At 54.8% G+C, this 22452-nt stretch overlaps 1 protein-coding gene across 1 annotated transcript in view; it reads left to right on the top strand.

Moving 5' to 3' along the window:
• Window positions 1-300: 300 nt before the first annotated feature.
• LOC132808761 (uncharacterized) overlaps window positions 301-22452 on the top strand; it is a 67568-nt gene continuing 45416 nt past the window's right edge. Inside the window, exons 1-11 of the mRNA XM_060822205.1 lie at window positions 301-442; window positions 4290-4616; window positions 7727-7747; window positions 8262-8390; window positions 10675-10764; window positions 11273-11356; window positions 13210-13233; window positions 14151-14231; window positions 16247-16345; window positions 17454-17561; window positions 18833-18940. Coding sequence (XP_060678188.1) covers window positions 301-442; window positions 4290-4616; window positions 7727-7747; window positions 8262-8390; window positions 10675-10764; window positions 11273-11356; window positions 13210-13233; window positions 14151-14231; window positions 16247-16345; window positions 17454-17561; window positions 18833-18940 — 1213 coding nt within the window. The remainder of the gene's footprint in view (window positions 443-4289; window positions 4617-7726; window positions 7748-8261; window positions 8391-10674; window positions 10765-11272; window positions 11357-13209; window positions 13234-14150; window positions 14232-16246; window positions 16346-17453; window positions 17562-18832; window positions 18941-22452) is intronic.

The raw sequence follows: 22452 nt of genomic DNA, 5'->3' as shown, positions 1-22452 counted from the left end.
CTCTCTCTCACACACTCTCTCTCTCTCCTGATTAAGAGGGAGATTATCTCAGGGTGGTTAAAGCCAATGGGCCGCTCTCCGGGAGCAGGGGGTGTCATTCATTGGAGGGTGACGGATTGGGGAGAACAGGGATCGGACCCGCGGGGATGGGGGCGGGGGGTGGGGGAGTGGTGGTGGGATGGGACGGGAGAGAACGTGTGTGTGCACGCAGGGAGTTGTTGTTGTAATCTGGGAGGTGCCGCTGGGAGACAGAGGGGGAGAATAAGGGAGAGAGAGTAATGCAGTGCCAGCAGGGGCTGGATGGGCCGAGTGGACTCCGCAGGTACTGGCTCAGTCTGGAATATGTTCTGTCCTTCAGATGAAAACATTCCCGAGCTGCAGAAGAGGCTAAACAAATGCACCGGCAATTACTACTGGAAGGAAGGAGACGATTACTGTCAAGGTAACTCAGCCCCCACCCCACCCCACACACTCACTCACACATACTCACACACACACACTCACACTCACACTCACACACACTCGCACTCACACACACTCGCACTCACCCACACACATTCACACACACTCGCACTCACACTCACACACACTCACACATACACTCACACACACACACACACTCGCACTCACTCTCACACACACTCGCACTCACCCACACACACTCACACACACTCACTCACACACTCACGCTCACACTCACTCACTCACACACTCACACACACACACACTCACACATACACACACTCACACCCACTCACACACACACACACTCACACATACACACACACACTCACTCACACACACACTCACACTCACACTCACTCACTCACACACTCACACACACACTCACACATACACACACTCACACCCACTCACACACACACACACACTCACACACTCACACACACTCGCACTCACCCACACACACACTCACACATACACTCACACACACACACACAGTCACTCACACACTCACACTCACACACACACTCACACATACACACACAAACACACACACACTCACTCACACACACACACACTCACACATACACTCACACACACACACAGTCACTCACACACTCACACGCACACTCACACTCACTCACACACTCACACACTCACACACACACAAACACACTCACCCACACACACACTCACACATACACACACACTCACACATACACACACACACACTCACTCACACACACACACACTCACACTCACATTCACTCACACACTCACACACACACACGCACACTCACACACTCACACACACACACTCACACACTCACACTCACACTCACTCATACTCTCACTCACACACACACACTCACACACACACACTCACATTCACACTCACTCATACTCACACACTCACACACACAGACACTCACACAAACACACTCACACACACACTCACACTCACGCACACACACTCACACTCACACACACACACACACTCACACACTCACACTCACACACACTCACACACACTCGCACTCACCCACTCACACTCACACACACTCACACATACACACAGACTCACACATACACACACACACACACACTCACTCACACTCACACAAACACACACACACTCACACTCACACTCACACACTCACGCACTCACACACACACTCACACATACACTCACACACACGCACACACTCACTCACACATACACTCACACATACACACACACTCACACACTCACACACACTCGCACTCACCCACACACACTCTCACACACTCACACATACACACACACTCACACATACACTCACACACACACACTCACACTCACTCACTCACACACACACACACACGCACTCACCCACACACACTCACACACACTCACACACTCACACACACACTCACACTCACATTCACTCACACACTCACACACACACACGCACACACACACTCACACACACACTCACACACACTCACACACACACACTCACACACACTCACACACTCACACTCACACACTCACACTCACTCATACTCACACACACACACTTACACACACACACTCACACTCACACTCACTCACACACACACACACTCACACACACTCACACACACACACTCACATTCACACTCATTCATACTCACACACGCACACACACTTACACACACACACTCACCACACTCACCACACACACTCACACTCACACATACACTCACACACACACTCACACACACTCACAGTCACACACACACACTCACACACACACTCACACATACTCACACATACACTCACTCATACACACTCTCACACACATACACACTCACACTCACTAATACACACAAACACTCACACACTCACACTCACACTCACACACACTCACTCACACACTCACACTCACACACACCCACACTCTCACTCACACTCACACACACACACTCACACACACTCACACTCACTCACACTCAAACTCACTCACATTCACACACTCACACACACTCACTCACACACACTCACACACACTCACACACACTCACACTCAAACTCACTCACTTTCACACACTCACACACACTCACATTCACTCACACTCACTCACACTCAAACTCACTCACACACTCACACACACACACACTCACACTCACACTCACACACACACACTCACACACACTCACACATACACTCACACACACACACAGTCACTCACACACACACACGCACACACACTTACACACACACACTCACCACACACACTCACACACACTCACACATACACTCACACACACTCACAGTCACACACACACTCACACATACTCACACATACACTCACTCATACTCACACACTCTCACACACTCACACACACACACTCACACTCACACTCACTAATACACACAAACACTCACACACTCACACTCACACACACTCACTCACACACTCACACTCACACACACCCACACTCACACTCACACACACACTCACACACACTCACACACACACTCAAACACACACACACACTCACACTCACTCACACTCAAACTCACTCACATTCACACACTCACACACACTCACACACAATCACACTCACTCACACTCAAACTCACTCACATTCACACACTCACACACACTCACACTCACTCACACTCAAACTCACTCACATTCACACACTCACACTCACACACACTCACTCACTCACACACACTCACACACTCTCTCACACACACACTCTCACACACACTCACACATACACACACACTCACACACACACACACTCACACACACTCACACACACATTCACACACACGCGCACTCACGCTCACACTCACACACGCTCACACACACACACACTCACACATGCACTCACACTCACACACACTCACACACCCGCAACTACACACAACCACACATGTACATACATACAGGCACTCTCACACATCACCGCAACATCTCTCCTGGAGTGTTTGACGAGGGACAGTGTAGAGGGAGCTTTACTCTGTATCTAACCCCGTGCTGTCCCTGTCCCGGGAGTGTGTGATGGGGGACAGTGTAGAGGGAGCTTTACTCTGTATCTAACCCCGTGCTGTTCCTGTCCCTGGGAGTGTTTGATGGGAGGACAGTGTAGAGAGAGCTTTACTCTGTATCTAACACCGTGCTGTCCCTGTCCCTGGGAGTGTTTGATGGGGGGACAGTGTAGAGGGAGCTTTACTCTGTATCTAACCCCGTGCTGTCCCTGTCCCTGGGAGTGTTTGATGGGGGGACAGTGTAGAGGGAGCTTTACTCTGTATCTAACCCCGTGCTGTCCCTGTCCCTGGGAGTGTTTGATGGGGGGGACAGTGTAGAGGGAGCTTTACTCTGTATCTAACCCCGTGCTGTCCCTGTCCCTGGGAGTGTTTGATGGGGAGGGGGGCAGTGTAGAGGGAGCTTTACTCTGTATCTAACCCCGTGCTGTTCCTGTCCCTGGGAGTGTTTGATGGGGAGGGGGGCAGTGTAGAGGGAGCTTTACTCTGTATCTAACCCCGTGCTGTTCCTGTCCCGGGAGTGTGTAATGGGGGACAGTGTAGAGGGAGCTTTACTCTGTATCTAACCCCGTGCTGTTCCTGTCCTTGGGAGTGTTTGATGGGGGGACAGTGTAGAGGGAGCTTTACTCTGTATCTAACCCCGTGCTGTCCCTGTCCCTGGGAGTGTTTGATGTGGGGACAGTGTAGAGGGAGCTTTACTCTGTATCTAACCCCGTGCTGTCCCTGTCCCTGGGAGTGTTTGATTGGGGGGGGGGACAGTGTAGAGGGAGCCTGACGGTGGCTGTACCCCCCTGTGTGTTACAGACCCTGAGCGGATACGCCTGGCAGAGGGAGCCCATCGATGTAGCGGGCGCCTGGAGATCTACTTTAACAAGACGTGGGGCACCGTGTGTGACGACGCCTGGTCTGATTCCGGGGCCCGGGTGGTGTGTGCTCAGCTGGGCTGTGGGCCTCTCCTCAACACCTTGGGGGAGGAGGGGGTGGGCCTGCCCAGGGGCAGCCCGGGAAGCCCCATCTGGCTGGACGAGGTGGAGTGCCGGGGCACGGAGCCCACCATCTGGGCCTGCCGTTCGGCCTACTGGGGCGAGCACGACTGCCATCACAAGGAGGACGTTCAGGTCAACTGCACATGTACGCCCCCCCCACCGCTCGCGCGGACTCTTGCTGTGCCCCTGCCTGGAGTCACGAGGCCGCTCGGCCCCTCCCTCACCGTTCCCCGCCCCCTGCAATCCCCTCCCTCCCCCATATCTCCCTGCCCCCCCATCTCTATCCCAATCCCCATCCAATGCCCCTCCCCGATGCTCCAATTGAACCCCTCCCCCCTCTCGCCCCCACATTCCAGACAGTACATCCCACACCCACCTACTCGCTGGGGGACCACCGTTTCCTCCCTCACATCCCCCCCCCCTCCATCCGCTCGTCACTTTAACTCCACGCCCCGATCCCGTTCCCGTTCCCGATCCCGTTCCTGTTCCCGTTCCCATTCACGTTTCCGATCCCGTTCCCGTTCCCGTTCCCGTTCCCGTTCCCGATCCCGTTCCCGATCCCGTTCCTGTTCCCGTTCCCATTCACGTTTCCGATCCCGTTCCCGATCCCGTTCCCGATCCCATTCCCGTCCCCGTTCCCGATCCCGTTCCTGTTCCCGTTCCCATTCACGTTTCCGATCCCGTTCCCGTTCCCGTTCCCGATCCCGTTCCCGTTCCCGTCCCCGTTCCCGTTCCCGTCCCCGTTCACGTTCCCGATCCCATTCCCGTTCCCGTTCCCGTCCCCGTTCCCCTTTCCCGATCCTGTTCCCGTTCCCGATCCCGTTCCCGTTCACGTTCCCGTTCCCGTTCCCGTTCACGTTCCCGATCCCATTCCCGTTCCCGTTCCCGTCCCCGTTCCCCTTTCCCGATCCTGTTCCCGTTCCCGATCCCGTTCCCGTTCACGTTCCCGTTCCCGTTCCCGTTCACGTTCCCGATCCCATTCCCGTCCCCGTCCCCGTCCCCGTCCCCGATCCCGTTCCCGTTCACGTTCCCGTCCCCGTCCCCGTCCCCGTCCCCGATCCCGTTCCCGTTCACGTTCCCGTTCGCGTTCCCGATCCCATTCCCGTTCCCGATCCCATTCCCAATCCCGTTCCCGTTCCCGTTCCCGTTCCCGTTCCCGTTCCCGTTCACGTTCCCGTTCCCGATCCCGTTCCCGTTCCTGTCCCCGTTCACGTTCCCGTTCCCGTTCCCGTTCCCGTTCACGTTCCCGATCCCATTCCCGTTCCCGATCACGTTCCCGTCCCCGTTCACGTTCCCATTCACGTTCCCGATCCCGTTCCCGTTCCCGTTCCCGTTCCCGATCCCGTTCCCGTTCCCGTTCACGTTCCCGTCCCCGTTCCCGATCCCGTTCCCATTCCCGTTCCCATTCCCGTTCCCGTTCCCGATCCCGTTCCCGTCCCCGTTCACATTCCCATTCACGTTCCCGATCCCGTTCCCGTTCACGTTCCCGATCCCGTTCACGTTCCCGTCCCCGTTCCCGATCCCGTTCCCATTCCCGTTCCCATTCCCGTCCCCGTTCCCGTTCCCGTTCACGTTCCCGATCCCGTTCCCGTCCCCGTCCCCGTTCCCGTTCCCGTTCCCGTTCCCGATCCCGTTCCCGTTCACGTTCCCGTCCCCGTTCCCGATCCCGTTCCCATTCCCGTTCCCATTCCCGTCCCCGTTCCCGTTCCCGTTCACGTTCCCGATCCCGTTCCCGTTCCCGTCCCCGTTCCCATTCCCGTTCCCGTTCCCGTTCCCGTCCCCGTTCCCGATCCCGTTCCCATTCCCGTTCCCATTCCCGTTCCCGTTCCCGTCCCCGTTCCCATTCCCGTTCCCGTTCCCGTTCCCGTTCCCGTTCCCGTCCCCGTTCCCATTCCCGTTCCCGTTCCCGTTCCCGTTCCCGTTCCCGATCCCGTTCCCGTCCCCGTTCCCGTCCCCGTTCCCGATCCCGTTCCCATTCCCGTTCCCATTCCCGTCCCCGTTCCCGTTCCGAGAGGGTCGGTATGCTGCTGGAAGAACGCCTCCCCCTAATTGGGCTGGAGAGGAACCCAACCCCAGGGTAGCCCAGTCTGAGAGTACGGGGCATAGCTGTGAGACAGGAGCGGGGAGGGGGAGGGGGAGGGGCTGAATGGCCTCCTGCTGTTCCTGACTATCAGTAACCGAGCAGAAAGACTTCCCCTCCCTGTATAGCAGGCTCAGGGACGGGCTGAATGGCCTCCTGTTCCTGTACAACAGGATCAGGGAGGGGCTGAACGGCCTCTGTATGTGTATAGCAGGCTCGGGGAGGGGCTGAATGGCCTCCTGCTGTTCCGAGGGAGGTGTTAACCCCCAATCCAGGCTCCCGGGATGGACTGGGGGAATCCCGCAGCATTCCCTGCTCCCTGGGGCGCGGGTCCGAAATCCCACCTGGATCCGTGGATTCCCTTCTCCCATCGGGGGTGGGGTGGGGCAGGAGTGGACTGAGATCGCCGAAGGACCCTAATATCGAGCAATCCACTCCGTTACAGTCTAGATTACACACAGTGTGGAAACAGGCCCTTCGGCCCAACAAGTCCGCACTGACCCGCCGAAGCGCAACCCACCCAGACCCATACTCCTACACCTAACACTATGGGACAATTTCCCATGGCCAATCCACCCTAACCTGCACATCCCTGGGCACTACGGGACAATTTCCCATGGCCAATCCACCCTAACCTGCACATCCCTGGACACTATGGGACAATTCCCCATGGCGAATCCACCCTAACCTGCACATCCCTGGGCACTATGGGACAATTCCCCATGGCGAATCCACCCTAACCTGCAAATCCCTGGGCACTATGGGACAATTTCCCAGGGCCAATTCACCTGACCTGCACATCTTTGGACTGTGGGAGAAACCGGAGCACCCGGAGGAAACCCACGCAGACACGGGGAGAACGTGCAAACTCCACACAGTCAGTCGCCTGAGAGCGGGAATTGAACCTGGGTCTCTGGCGCTGTGAGGCAGCAGTGTTAACCACTGTGCCACCGTGCCACCCATTGTCTGAGCCTCCATAGAGACTGTGAGAGCGATGTCTCCATTACAGATTCAGGACATGAAGCTGTTCATTGGAAAATTATTCCCACTGTCTCTTCCCAGCAATCGCCCTGACTTTTCCACCATTTGCTCCCTATAATTTTCCAACTCGTGATAAATCTGAGTGTAGTATTTAGCCTGGTTTCCGTCTCACTTTTATTTTCTTAACTTTTCAGATCTTCCTGAGAAAGACCCAGGTCGGTAAAAATATTTCATGTTCCGGGTGTTTTATTCCGTCAGTCCAGATATCAAATACTCTCCAACGTACGGTCGGTGTGGAAGGAAGGGGTTCGGGATTTGTTAGACTGGTTAAGGACATTCTGTCTCACCCAATCAGAGGGTCTCAGTGCTGAGGGAGGGCCGCACTGTCAGAGGGTCAGTTCTGAGGGAGTGGGCACTGTCGGAGGGTCAGTGCTGAGGGAGTGGGCACTGTCGGAGGGTCAGTTCTGAGGGAGTGGGCACTGTCGGAGGGTCAGTGCTGAGGGAGTGCTGCACTGTCGGAGGGTCAGTGCTGAGGGTGTGGGCACTGTCGGAGGGTCAGTGCTGAGGGAGTGGGCACTGTCGGAGGGTCAGTGCTGAGGGAGTGGGCACTGTCGGAGGGTCAGTGCTGAGGGAGTGGGCACTGTCGGAGGGTCAGTGCTGAGGGAATGCGTGCTGTGGGGTGATTTCTGGGATGTTTCTGACCGATGATCGTCCTGTGCTCCTTTCCAGTGTTGGGGAATGACCCTTTTCGGGATGACTTAATCCCCATCGTAGCCAGTATCATTCTGGCAATCCTGCTCATCATCGTGACGACCGTGCTGATCTACCAGATCTACAACAGAGACAAATCTGTTCTGGGTAAGCCCCGTGCAACCTGCCCCTTGCCTCCAGAGTTGGGGGGAGCGTTAGCATCACCCCGGGACCAGGCCATTCAGCCCCTTTGAGCCTGCCCCTCCAGACTGTTCACTCTGCACACCTACTCACAAACCTAAACCGCTGAATGTAATCAATCTCCTCTGTCTCTCGATTTTCCATCAGTCTGCTCCTTACCACAAATACACACAAGACAGGCTAAGTTTTCATTCAGGTTTATTGGCCAGTGAAAGATTATACAGAGTGCGGTGAGTGATTGCCCCCAACAGGATCAGCTCCATGTCCCGGGTGTGTCATACAAGGGGCGGGGTTTATTTTATTCCTGACGAATCTGGAGCTCCGACCGAAGGGTGAAATAAAAGTATACGTTGACATCCAAGACGGGAAGAGATCAGGAGTAGGAGGGACCGCAACAATGCAGTGTTTATGCAGAACTGTCCGTGGTGTAGATCATTACACAGACTTCCCAGGGCTGAGAGCAGAGAGCGGGGAATGATAGGATCCAACAGTGACTGTTCCCCGTTGATGAACGGACAGAGACCAATCAGAGATTGATTTGTAACCGATTGGGATAAGTTGCAGTGAGACAAATGAGATCCCCCCGAGAGTTCCCACCTCGTCTACAGGACGTGTATTTTTGTATTTGCATTGTCTGTGTGTGTGTGTGAGTGTGTGTCTGTGTCTGTGTCTGTGTGTCTGTGTCTGTGTGTGTGTGTCTGTGTCTGTGTGTCTGTGTGTGTGAATGTGTGTCTGTGTGTGAGGGTGTGTGTGTGTGTGTGTCTGTGTGTGTGAGTGTGTGTCTGTGTGTGAGTGTGTGTGTGTGTGTGTGTGTGTGTCTGTGTGTGTGAGAGAGTGTATCTGTGTGTGTGAATGTGTGTGTGTCTATGTGTGTGTGTGTGTGAGGTGTGAGTGTGTGTATGTGTGAGTGAGTACGTTTGTGTGTGTGTATGTGTGTGTATATGAGAATGTGTGTGGGTGTGGGGGTGAGTGAGTGTGTGTGAGAGTGTGTGTGAGTGTGTGTGTCTGTGTGTGTGAGTGTGTGTGTCAGTATGTGTGAGTGTGTTTGTGCCTGTGTGTGTGAGTGTGTGTCTATGTGTGTGTGTGAGGTATGAGTGTGTGTATGTGTGTGAGCGTGTACGTTTGTGTGTGTGAGTGTGTGTGTATGTATGTGAGTGTGTGTGTGTTTGTGTGAGAATGTGTGTGGGTGTGGGAGTGAGTGTGTGTGTGTTTGTGTGAGAAAGTGTGTGGGTGTGAGTGTGTATGTGTCTGTGTGCATATGTGTGAGAGTGTGTGTGTGTGTGTGTGTGAAAGTGAGTCTGTGTGTGTGTCTGTGTCTCTGGGTGTGTCTGTGAGTGTGTGTGTGTGTCTGTGCGTGTGTGAGTGTGTGTGTGTGTCTGAGAGTCTGTGTTTCTGTGTGTATCTGTGGGTGGTGTGTGTGTGTGTGTGTGCATGTGTGTGTATGCGTGTGTGTGTGTGTGTCCGTATGTATGAGAGTGTGCGTGTGTACCGGAGCAGCTTGCTCTGTGCTGTGGGGTGTGTTAGTGTGTGTGTGTGTATGTGGGTGAGTGCACTTCTGTGTGTGTGTGAGAATGTGTGTAAGTGTGTGCATGTCTGTGTGTATATGTGAGAATGTGTGTGTGTCTGTGTGTGGGTGTGTGTATGTGTCTGAGTGTCTGTGTCTGCGAGTGTGTGTGTCTGTGTCGCTGTGTGTACATGTGAGAATGTGTGTGGGTGTGTGTGTGAGTGTGAGTGAGTGTGTGTGTTTGAGAAAGTGTGTGTGTCTATGTGTGTGTGGGTGTGTCTGTATGTATGTGTCTGTCTGCATGTGTGTGTGAGTGTGTTTGTGAGTGTGTGAGGGGGTGTGTGTTGGGGTGTGTGTTGGGGTGTGTGTGAGGGGGTGTGTGAGGGTGTGTGTGTGTTGGGGTGTGTGTGAGGGGGTGTGTGAGGGGGTGTGTGAGGGTGTGTGTGTAGGGGGGGTGTGAGGGGGTGGGTGTTGGGGTGTGTGTGAGGGGGTGTGTGAGGGTGTGTGTGGGGGGGGTGTGAGGGGGTGTGTGTGAGGGGGTGTGTGAGGGTGTGTGTGGGGGGGGGTGTGAGGGGGTGGGTGTTGGGGTGTGTGTGAGGGGGTGTGTGAGGGTGTGTGTGGGGGGGTGTGAGGGGGTGTGTGTGAGGGGGTGTGTGAGGGTGTGTGTGGGGGGGGGGTGTGAGGGGGTGGGTGTTGGGGTAGCTGGGGGTTATTTACTCTAACGCCCAGCTCCTGTGTCTCTGACAGGCCGGACTCCGGCTCGACGTGAGGACGGAATCTATGAGGATATCGACTACGGCCGGGTGAAGCGATTCTCCAAGATCTCCCACGTTTCAGGTACCTCTCCCCATCCGACCACATCCAGCATTCCAAACACTGGGTCCCAGCCGGATCATGGGGACCAGGATTCCCAAAACGCTGAATGTCACACTCCCTGTGGGAGTCAGTCCCACATTCCCATTCCCCACTCTCTGTGGGAGTCAGTCCCACATTCCCATCCCCCACCCACTCCCTGTGGGAGTCAGTCCCACATTCCCATTCCCCACTCTCTGTGTGGACTATGTTTCTCCTGGATTCCCAATGGGATTTATCCGGGACTGTCTCCATTGGGACGGCCCCTCGTTCCGGTCTCTCCCTCCCACAAGTGGAATCATCTTCTCTCCATCTCCCCGAGTGAACCCCCCCCCCATTTCAGAATTGCAATCCCCTCGATCAGCTCCCTCCCTCAGACCCCTCTCCGGGAGAGGGACCACCCTCAGTCTGTTCACTATCTCCCAACGGTTATAATCCCTCGGGTTCTGGGATCGTGCTCTGTAATCCGAAACGGAAATGTCTCACCTTCCAGAAGCAACAAACTCGAGCGCCTCCCTGAACAAGATCGAGTATTACGTTGACGGGGAACTCCAGGAGGAAGACGGTGTTCTCCCAGGTAAGGCTGAGATTCCCCATCCCTGGGCAATCCCAGACAATTTCCCAAGGCCAATCCACCCTAACCTGCACATCCCTGGGCACGATGGGACAATTTCCCATGGCCAATCCACCCTAACCAGCACATCCCCGGACACTATGGGACAATTTCCCATGGCCAACCCACCCTAACCTGTACATCCCTGGGCACTATGGGACAATTTCCCATGGCCAACCCACCCTAACCTGTACATCCCTGCACACTATGGGACAATTTCCCATGGCCAATCCACCCTAACCAGCACATCCCCGGACACTATGGGACAATTTCCCATGGCCAACCCACCCTAACCTGTACATCCCTGGGCACTATGGGACAATTTCCCATGGCCAACCCACCCTAACCTGTACATCCCTGCACACTATGGGACAATTTCCCATGGCCAATCCACCCTAACCAGCACATCCCCGGACACTATGGGACAATTTCCCATGGCCAACCCACCCTAACTTGTACATCCCTGCACACTATGGGACAATTTCCCATGGCCAATCCACCCTAACCTGTACATCCGTGGGCACTATGGGACAATTTCCCATGGCCAATCCACCCTAACCTGCACATCCCTGGGCACTCCCAGACAATTTCCCATGTCCAATCCACCCTAACCTGCACATCCCTGGACACTATGGGACAATTTCCCATGGCCAACCCACCCTAACCTGCACATCCCTGGGCACTATGGGACAATTTCCCATGGCCAATCCACCCTAACCTGCACATCCAGGACACTATGGGACAATTTCCCATGGCCAATCCACCCTAACCTGCACATCCCTGGACACTATGGGACAATTTCCCATGGCCAATCCACCCTAACCTGCACATCCCTGGGCACTATGGGACAATTTCCCATGGCCAATCCACCCTAACCTGCACATCCCTGGGCACTCCCAGACAATTTCCCATGTCCAATCCACCCTAACCTGCACATCCCTGGACACTATGGGACAATTCCCCATGGCCAATCCACCCTAACCTGCACATCCCAGGACACTATGGGACAATTTCCCATGGCCAATCCACCCTAACCTGCACATCCCTGGACACTATGGGACAATTTCCCATGGCCAATCCACCCTAACCTGCACATCCCTGGGCACTATGGGACAATTTCCCATGGCCAATCCACCCTAACCTGTACATCCGTGGGCACTATGGGACAATTTCCCATGGCCAATCCACCCTAACCTGCACATCCCTGGGTACTATGGGACAATTTCCCATGGCCAATCCACCCTAACCTGCACATCACTGGGCACTCCCAGACAATTTCCCATGGCCAACCCACCCTAACCTGCACATCCCTGGACACTATGGGACAATTCCCCATGGCCAACCCACCCTAACCTGCACATCCCTGGGCACTATGGGACAATTTCCCATGGCCAACCCACCCTAACCTGCACATCCCTAGACACTATGGGACAATTTCCCATGGCCAACCCACCCTAACCTGCACATCGTTGGACTGTGGGAGGAAACCGGAGCACCCGGAGGAAACCCACACAGACACGGGGAGAATGTGCAAACTCCACCCAGACAGGCGCCGAGGGTGGGATCGAACCGGGGTCCCTAGCGCCGTGAGGCAGCAGTGCTAACCACTGAGCTACTGTGCCACTCCTGGACTTTATAATGTGCTGCAGTGGGATCTGGGAGACTGGTCCATCGATCCCAAACAGAGACAACACAGTGACAGCGAGGGATTGGGAATGGGATGCAGTGTCGGTCTTTATTCGTGGGGGTGGAGGGGCTGGTGGCGATGGGCAGAGCGGTCTCACCCTGCGCTAAAACATTCACCATTTGTTTTTCAGAAGGATATGACGACGTAGACAATGGTGAGTCGGGAACTCAACCCAGGAGAGAGGGTCGGGGTGATACCCGGTCAGGGGATCAGTGGGGAGGGAGTTACATGGGAACTAATGGAGTGGGCAGGGAATTACATGGGAATTAATGGAGGGGGAGGGAGTTACATGGAAATTGATGGAGGGACAGGGCGATGGAGAGGCAGGGATATGGGGGGAAGGGAGATGGGGGGCAGGGAGATGGGGGAAGGGAGATGAAGGACGGGGGGGAAGGGAGATGGGAGGCAGGGAGATGGGGGAAGGGAGATGGGGAGCAGGGAGATGGGGGGCAGGGAGATGGGGGGCAGGGAGATGGGGGGAAGGGAGATGGAGGGACAGGGAGATGGGGGGAAGGGAGATGGGGGCAGGGAGATGGGGGGCAGGGAGATGGGGGGCAGGGAGATGGAGGGACAGGGAGATGGGGGGAAGGGAGATGGGGGCAGGGAGATGGGGGGCAGGGAGATGGGGGGCAGGGAGATGGGGGGCAGGGAGATGGGGGCAGGGAGATGGGGGGCAGGGAGATGGGGGGTGTGGGGAAATGGGGGGGCGGGGAGATGGGGGGCAGGGAGATGGGGGGCAGAGAGATGGGGGGGCAGGGAGATGGGGGGGCAGGGAGATGGGGGGCAGAGAGATGGGGGGGCAGGGAGATGGGGGCAGGCAGATGGGAGGCAGGGAGATGGGGGGAAGGGAGATGGGGGGCAGGGAGATGGGGGAGGTTGGGAGATAGCGGGGTGTGTGGGGATAGGCACCTTGCGGCGAAATCCCGAGACGGCCAGGTGGGGGAGGGAGCACCCTTGATGGACCGAATGGCCTCTCTCTCTCTCTCTGTGTCCTATGACCAATCCTGGATTCTGTGTTCACCCTCCCCCCACCACCCCCTGCACCCACACCCCCTCCACACCCTCCCACAGGCGCCCCCACAGGACTGAAGGAGTATTACGATGATGTGGACAGAGACGGGGCGGAGTCTATCGAGCTGGAAGTCCTTGGAGGTGAGGTCTCCCCCTCCCTCTCTCATCCACTCTCTCTCTCTCTCTCTCTCCATCTTTCTCTCTCCATCACTCTCTCTCTGTCAGTCTCTCCATCTTCTCACGACCAACGTTCTCTCCCTTCCCATGTCTCTCCCCGCCCCCTCTCTCGCTCTCTCCATCTCTCTCTCTATTTCTCTTTCACTCTCTCTTTCCCACTCTCTCACACACTCTATCCATCGCTCACGCTCTCCATCTATCTCTCGCTATCTCCCCTCACTCGCTCTATCTCTCTACCATGGAGTCTGCAACGTTCCATCCCCCAATCTCCTCCCTTCCACATTCATCTCCCATCTCCCCATCCCCCTGTCCCCCATCCCCCTGTCCCCCATCCCCCTGTCCCCCATCCCCCTGTTCCCCATCCCCCCGTTCCCCATCCCCCTGTCCCCCATCCCCCCGTTCCCCATCCCCCTGTTCCCCATCCCCCCGTTCCCCATCCCCCTGTCCCCCATCCCCCTGTTCCCCATCCCCCTGTTCCCCATCCCCCTGTCCCCCATCCCCCTGTCCCCCATCCCCCTGTTCCCCATCCCCCTGTTCCCCATCTCCCTGTTCCCCATCCCCCTGTTCCCCATCCCCCTGTTCCACAGTCTCTGTATCCCTCAGTCAGACCCACACTCGGAGCACCGTGCACAGTTCCAGTCTCTGTATCCCTCAGTCAGACCCACACTCGGAGCATTGTGCACAGTTCCAGTCTCCGTATCCCTCAGTTAGACCCACACTCGGAGCACCGTGCACAGTTCCAGTCTCCGTATCCCTCAGTCAGACCCACACTCGGAGCACCGTGCACAGTTCCAGTCTCCATATCCCTCAGTCAGACCCACACTCGGAGCACCGTGCACAGTTCCAGTCTCCGTATCCCTCAGTCAGACCCACACTCGGAGCACCGTGCACAGTTCCAGTCTCCGTATCCCTCAGTCAGACCCACACTCGGAGCACCGTGCACAGTTCCAGTCTCCGTATCCCTCAGTTAGACCCACACTCGGAGCATTGTGCACAGTTCCAGTCTCCGTATCCCTCAGTTAGACCCACACTCGGAGCACCGTGCACAGTTCCAGTCTCCATATCCCTCAGTCAGACCCACACTCGGAGCACCGTGCACAGTTCCAGTCTCCGTATCCCTCAGTTAGACCCACACTCGGAGCATTGTGCACAGTTCCAGTCTCCGTATCCCTCAGTTAGACCCACACTCGGAGCACCGTGCACAGTTCCAGTCTCCGTATCCCTCAGTCAGACCCACACTCGGAGCACCGTGCACAGTTCCAGTCTCCGTATCCCTCAGTCAGACCCACACTCGGAGCACCGTGCACAGTTCCAGTCTCTGTATCCCTCAGTCAGACCCACACTCGGAGCACCGTGCACAGTTCCAGTCTCCGTATCCCTCAGTCAGACCCACACTCGGAGCACCGTGCACAGTTCCAGTCTCCGTATCCCTCAGTTAGACCCACACTCGGAGCATTGTGCACAGTTCCAGTCTCCGTATCCCTCAGTTAGACCCACACTCGGAGCACCGTGCACAGTTCCAGTCTCCGTATCCCTCAGTTACACCCACACTCGGAGCACCGTGCACAGTTCCTGTCTCCGTATTCCAACAATGATCTCACTTCCCATGGGATTATAACCGTTGGGAGATAGTGAACAGACTGAGGGTGGCCCCTCGCCCGGAGAGTGGTCTGATCGAGGGGTTTACAATTCTGAAAGGGGGGGGGGTCACTCAGGGAGATGGAGAGAAGATGGTTCCACTTGTGGGAGGGAGAGACCGGAACGAGGGGCCGTCCCAATGGAGACAGTCCCGGATAAATCCCATTGGGAATCCAGGAGAAGCATAGTCCACACAGGGAGTGGGGAATGGGAATGTGGGACTGACTCCCACAGGGAGTGGGGGGGGAATGTAGGGCAGAGGCAGGGCTGAGGAAACCCCCCACCCCCGGCCCTTCAATGGGAGTGATCTCTGACTCTAAGCGATCTGATTCCCTCTCCAGGAGGTGGGGATGTCGGGCAGTCAGTCCCTGCCAGTGCCAGAGGCGGCTACGAGAATGTAGCTGACTGGAGTTCAGGACAGCAAGCAACAGCCAGGTCAGGTACGTGCCTCCCCAGCCAGTTGTTGTTGTAATCTGGGCCTCGCCACCTGAAAGGGCTCGGGGAGGGGGAGGGGGTGTGAACGGGGGAGCGGGGTGAGGCGGGACCGGGGGCTTGGGGGTTAACCTGCCGGGAGCAAGATCGTTATCAGTTGCTGCAGGAGGGGAAGGAAGGGGATGAGCTGGGGAAACCTCCCAAAGGGCTAGTATGTACGCAATGGGTTGAATTGCCTCCCCTTGCATTGTAAGATGCGAGTCACAGAGATGTTCAACACGGAAACAGACCCTTCGGCCCAACTAGTCCATGCTGACCCAGATATCCCAGCCCAATCTAGTCCCACCTGCCAGCACCCGGCCCATATCCCTCCAAACCCTTCCTATCCATGTCCCCATCCAGGTGCCTCTTAAATGCTGTCATTGTACCAGCCCCCACCACTTCCTCTGGCAGCTCATCCCAGACACGTACCACCCTCTGGGGGAAAAAGTTGCCCCTTAGGTCCCTTTTATATCATTCCCCTCTCACCCTAAACCTATGCCCCTCTAGTTCTGCACTCCCCCACCCCAGGGGAAAAGACCTTGTCTATTTACCCTCTCCATGCCCCTCATGATTTTATAAACCTCTATAATGTCACCCCTCAGCCTCCGACGCTCCAGGGAAAACAGCCCCAGCCTATTCAGCCTCTCCCTGTAGCTCAGACCCTCCAACCCTGGCAACATCCTTGTCAATCTTTTCTGAACCCTTTCAAGTTTCACAACATCTTTCCGATCGGAAGGAGACCAGAATTGCACCCAATATTCCAACAGTGGCCTAACCAATGTCCTGTACAGCCACAACATGACCCTCCCAACTCCTGTACTCAATACTCTGACCAATAAAGGAAAGCATACCAAACGCTGCCTTCACTATCCTATCCACCTGCGACTCCACTTTCAAGGAGCTATGAACCTGCTCTCCAAGGTCTCTTTGTTCAGCAACACTCCCCAGGACCTTACCATTAAGTGGATAAGTCCTGGTGTGTGTGTGTGTGTGTGTGTGTGTGTGTGTGTGTGTGTGTGAACGATCAGGGCCCTGACCCTGCCGGAGGGTTAACTCCCTGCGATTCCTCTCCAGGAGATTACGACGATGTTGAGAACGGGGACAAAGGGAAAGGTGGAAGTTACGAAAATGTTCCGTCATGTTCCTCGGAAACTACCGCTCAGAGTAAGGAGCCCAGAGCAGGTAAGGGACAGGACTCCGATCCTCGGGGAGAGGGAGAGAGAGAGAGGGGGGGAGGGAGGGAGAAGGGGAGAGACGGGGAGAGAGAGGGAGGGAGAGAGAGAGAGGCAGGGGGGGAGAGAGGGAGAGGGAGAGAGATGGAGTGAGAGAGAGAGAGTGGGGGGAGAGAGAGAGAGGGAGGGAGAGAGGGAGAGGGGGAAGGGAGGTGGGGGGGAGAGACGGGGAAGGAGAGAGAGACAGAGAAAGAGAGAGGAAGGGAGAGTGGGAAGAGAGAGAGAAAGAGGTGGGGAGAGACTCAGAGAGAGATGGAGAGGGAGAGAGAGAGAGGGAGAGAAATACTCAGCTCCCCCCTGGGTCCCCCCATCTCACTCACTCACTGAGAAACAGCCAGGGATCCTGGACACTGCAAAGGCTGTGGGCCCTGAGAACATTCCAGCGCTGGGACTGAAGGCATGTGCTCCAGACCGCGCCGCTCCCCTCACCCAGCTGTTCCAGGCCGGGTACAACCTGGGCATCTACCCAACCAACAGGCACATCCCCCACCGCAACGGAAAACAGAGTAAAGCTCCCTCTACACTGTCTACCCCATCAAACACTCCCAGGGACAGGGACAGCACGGGGTTAGATACAGAGTAAAGCTCTCTCTACGCTGTCCCCCATCAAACACTCCCAGGGACAGGGACAGCACGGGGTTAGATACAGAGTAAAGCTCCCTCTACACTGTCCCCCCATCAAACACTCCCAGGGACAGGGACAGCACGGGGTTAGATACAGAGTAAAGCTCTCTCTACGCTGTCCCCCATCAAACACTCCCAGGGACAGGGACAGTACGAGGTTAGATACAGAGTAAAGCTCCCTCTACACTGTGCCCCATCAAACACTCCCAGGGACAGGGACGGCACGGGGTTAGATACAGGGTAAAGCTCTCTCTACACTGTGCCCCATCAAACGCTCCCAGGGACAGGGACAGCACGGGGTTAGATACAGAGTAAAGCTCCCTTTACACTGTGAGGATGAAATATTTTCAGGGAATATTATTTATGAACTGTTCTGGGGGCGGGGGTCGCTGGGTGGGCCCAGTATTTCCCGCCCTGTCCCTAGTTGCCCCCCCTTGGGAAGGTTGGGGGGTGAGCTGCCTCCCTGACCCGCTGCAGCCCATGTGCTGTAGGGGAGACCCACAATGTCCCTGAGGGAGGGAATCCCAGATTCCGAATGTGTGAACGATCAGGGCCCTGACCCTGCCGGAGGGTTAACTCCCTGCGATTCCTCTCCAGGAGATTACGACGATGTTGAGAACGAGGACAAAGGGAAAGGTGGAAGTTACGAAAATGTTCCGTCATGTTCCTCGGAGACTACCGCTCAGAGTAAGGAGCCCCGAGCAGGTAAGGGACAGGACTCCGATCCTCAGGGAGAGGGGGGACGGGGGTGGGAGGGGGAGAGGGGGAGAGAGGGAGGGAGAGTGGTAAGAGAGAGAGAGAAAGGGGGGGAGAGACTCAGAGAGAGAGAGAGAGAGAGAGACAGAGAGGGAGAGTTGGGGGGGGAGAGGGAGGGAGAGAGAGAGGGGGGAGAGGGAGTGAGAGGGGGAGAGAGAGAGAGAATGGGGGAGAAAGAGGGTGGGGGGAGCGAGCGAGAGAGGGGGAGTGGGAGAGGGTGAGAGGGAGAGGGAGTGAGAGAGAGAGGGTGGGGGAGTGAGAGGGGGAAAGAGTGAGAGAGAGAGAGAGAGGGAAAGAGGGAGAGAGAGAGAGGTAGACAATAGACAGTAGGTGCAGGAGTAGGCCATTCAGCCCTTCGAGCCTGCACCGCCATTCAATATGATCATGGCTGATCATTCCTAATCAGTATCCTGTTCCTGCCTTATCTCCATAACCCTTGATCCCACTATCCTTGAGAGCTCTATCCAACTCTTTCTTCAATGAATCCAGAGACTGGGCCTCCACTGCCCTCTGGGGCAGAGCATTCCACACAGCCACCACTCTCTGGGTGAAGACGTTTCTCCTCATCTCTGTCCTAAATGGTCTGCCCCGTATTTTTAAGCTGTGTCCTCTGGTTCGGCACTCACCCATCAGCGGGAACATGTTTCCTGCCTCCAGAGTGTCCAATCCTTTAATAATCTTATATGTCTCAATCAGATCCCCTCTCAGTCTTCTAAACTCAAGGGTATACAAGCCCAGTCGCTCCAGTCTTTCAGTGTAAGGTAATCCCGCCGTTCCAGGAATTGACTTCGTGAACCTACGCTGCACTCCCTCAATAGCCAGAATGTCTTTCCTCAAATTTGGAGACCAGAACTGCACACAGTACTCCAGGTGTGGTCTCACCAGGGCCCTGTACAGCTGCAGAAGCACCTCTTTGCTTCTATACTCAATCCCTCTTGTTATGAAGGCCAGCATGCTATTAGCCTTCTTCACTACCTGCTGTACCTGCATGCTTACCTTCATTGACTGGTGTACAAGAACACCCAGATCTCTCTGTACTGCCCCTTTACCTAAATTGATTCCATTGAGGTAGTAATCTGTCTTCCTGTTCTTACCACCAAAGTGGATAACCATACATTTATCCACATTAAACTGCATCTGCCATGCACCTGCCCACTCTCCTAACCTGTCCAGGTCACCCTGTAATCTCCTAACATCCTCCTCACATTTCACCCTGCCACCCAGCTTAGTGTCATCAGCAAATTTGCTAATGTTATTACTAATACCATCTTCTATATCATTAACATATATTGTAAAAAGCTGCGGTCCCAGCACTGATCCCTGCGGTACCCCACTGGTCACTGCCTGCCATTCCGAAATGGAGCCGTTTATCACTACCCTTTGTTTCCTGTCAGCGAACCAACTTTCAATCCAATCTAGTACTTTGCCCCCAATACCATGCGCCCTAAGTTTACTCACTAACCTCCTATGTGGGACTTTATCAAAAGTTTTCTGGAAGTCCAGGTACACCACATCTACTGGATCTCCCTCGTCCATCTTCAGAGTTACATCCTCAAAAAAATTCCAGAAGATTAGTCAAGCGTGATTTCCCCTTCATAAATCCATGCTGGCTCTGACCTATCCTGTTACTACTATCCAGATGTGTCGTAATCTCATCCGTTATAATAGACTCCAGTATCTTTCCCACCACTGAGGTCAGACTAACTGGTCTATAATTTCCTGCTTTCTCTCTCCCATCTTTCTTAAAAAGTGGTACAACATTAGCCACCCTCCAATCCGCAGGAACTGATCCCGAATCTATCGAACTCTGGAAAATAATCACCAACGCATCCACGATTTCCCGAGCCACCCCCTTCAGTACCCTGGGATGTAGACCATCAGGCCCCAGGGACTTATCAACCTTCAGACCTAACAGTCTCTCCAACACCAAATCCTGGCAAATATAAATTCCCTTCAGTTCAGGTCCTTCAGCCACTGTTACCTCAGGGAGATTGCTTGGGTCTTCCCCAGTGAACACAGATCTGAAGTACCCATTTAATTCTTCTGCCATTTCTTTGTTCCCTGTAATATATTCCCCTGTTTCTGTCTTCAAGGGCCCAATTTTAGTCCAAACCATTTTTTTGCCTTTCACATACTTAAAAAAGCTGTTACTATCCTCCTTTATATTATTGGCCAGTTTACCTTCGTACCTCATTGTTTTCTCTGCGTATTTCCTTCTTAGTAATCCTCTGTTGTTCTTTAAAAGCTTCCCAGTCCTCCGTTTTCCCACTTATCTTTGCTATGTTATACTTTTTCTCTTTTAACTTTATATGTTCCTTAACTTCCCTCGTCAGCCATGGCCGCCCATGCCTCCTCCTGGGATCTTTCTTCCTTTTAGGAATGAACTGATCCTGCATCTTCTGCATTATACCCAGAAATATCCGCCATTGTTCCTCCACGGTCATCCCTGCTAAGGTATTGCACCATTGAACTTTGGCCAGCTCCTCCCTCATAGCTCCATAGTTTCCTTTATTCAACAGAAGTACTGTCACTTCTGACTGTACCCTCTCCCTCTCAAATTGCAGATTGAAGCTTATTGTATTATGGTCACTACTTCCCAATGGCTCCTTCACTTCGAGGTCCCTGACTAATTCTGGTTCGTTACACAATACCAGATCCAGAATTGCCTTCTCCCTGGTCGGCTCCAGCACCAGCTGCTCTAAGAATCCATCTCTGAGGCACTCCACAAAGTCTCTTTCTTGGGGTCCAATACCATCCTGATTCTCCCAGTCTACCTGCATGTTAAACTCCCCCATAACAACTGTAGTAACATCTTTGCCACAGGCCAGTTTCAGCTCCTGATTCATCTTACATCTGACATCCAGACTAATGTTTGGGGGCTTGTAGCTAACTCCCAAGAGGGTCTTTTTACCCTTAGTATTTCTCAGCTCTATCCACACTGACTCTACATCCCCTGACTCTAGGTCCCCCGCACAAGGGACTGAATATCATCCCTTACCAACAGGGCCACCCCACCCCCTCTGCCTGTCAGTCTGTCCTTACGATAGCACGTGTAGCCTTGAATATTCATTTCCCAGGCCCTGTCCACTTGAAGCCACGCCTCAGTTATCCCCACAATATCGTATCTGCCAATTTCCAAAAGAGCCTCCAGCTCATCCATCTTATTTCTAATGCTTCGTGCGTTCATATACAGTATTTTTAATTTGGTACTGCCCTCCCCCTTCCCATCTACCCCTATTTCACTCAGCCTTACAGCGTGATCCCTTTCCGAATTTTCTGCCTCATCGATACAGGCGTCTTTCTTGACTTCCCTTCAATTTCCTTTTTAGAGAGGGAGGGAGAGAGAGAGGGAGAGAGGGAGAGAGAGAGGGAGGGAGAGAGAGAGAGAGGGAGGGAGAGAGTGAGAGAGAGGGAGAGAGGGAGAGAGAGAGGGAGAGAGTGAGAGAGAGAGGGAGAGAGGG

Source organism: Hemiscyllium ocellatum (assembly GCF_020745735.1).
Source record: "Hemiscyllium ocellatum isolate sHemOce1 chromosome 38 unlocalized genomic scaffold, sHemOce1.pat.X.cur. SUPER_38_unloc_3, whole genome shotgun sequence".
NCBI lineage: Eukaryota > Metazoa > Chordata > Chondrichthyes > Orectolobiformes > Hemiscylliidae > Hemiscyllium > Hemiscyllium ocellatum.
This window is presented reverse-complemented; position numbering and strand designations above follow the sequence as displayed.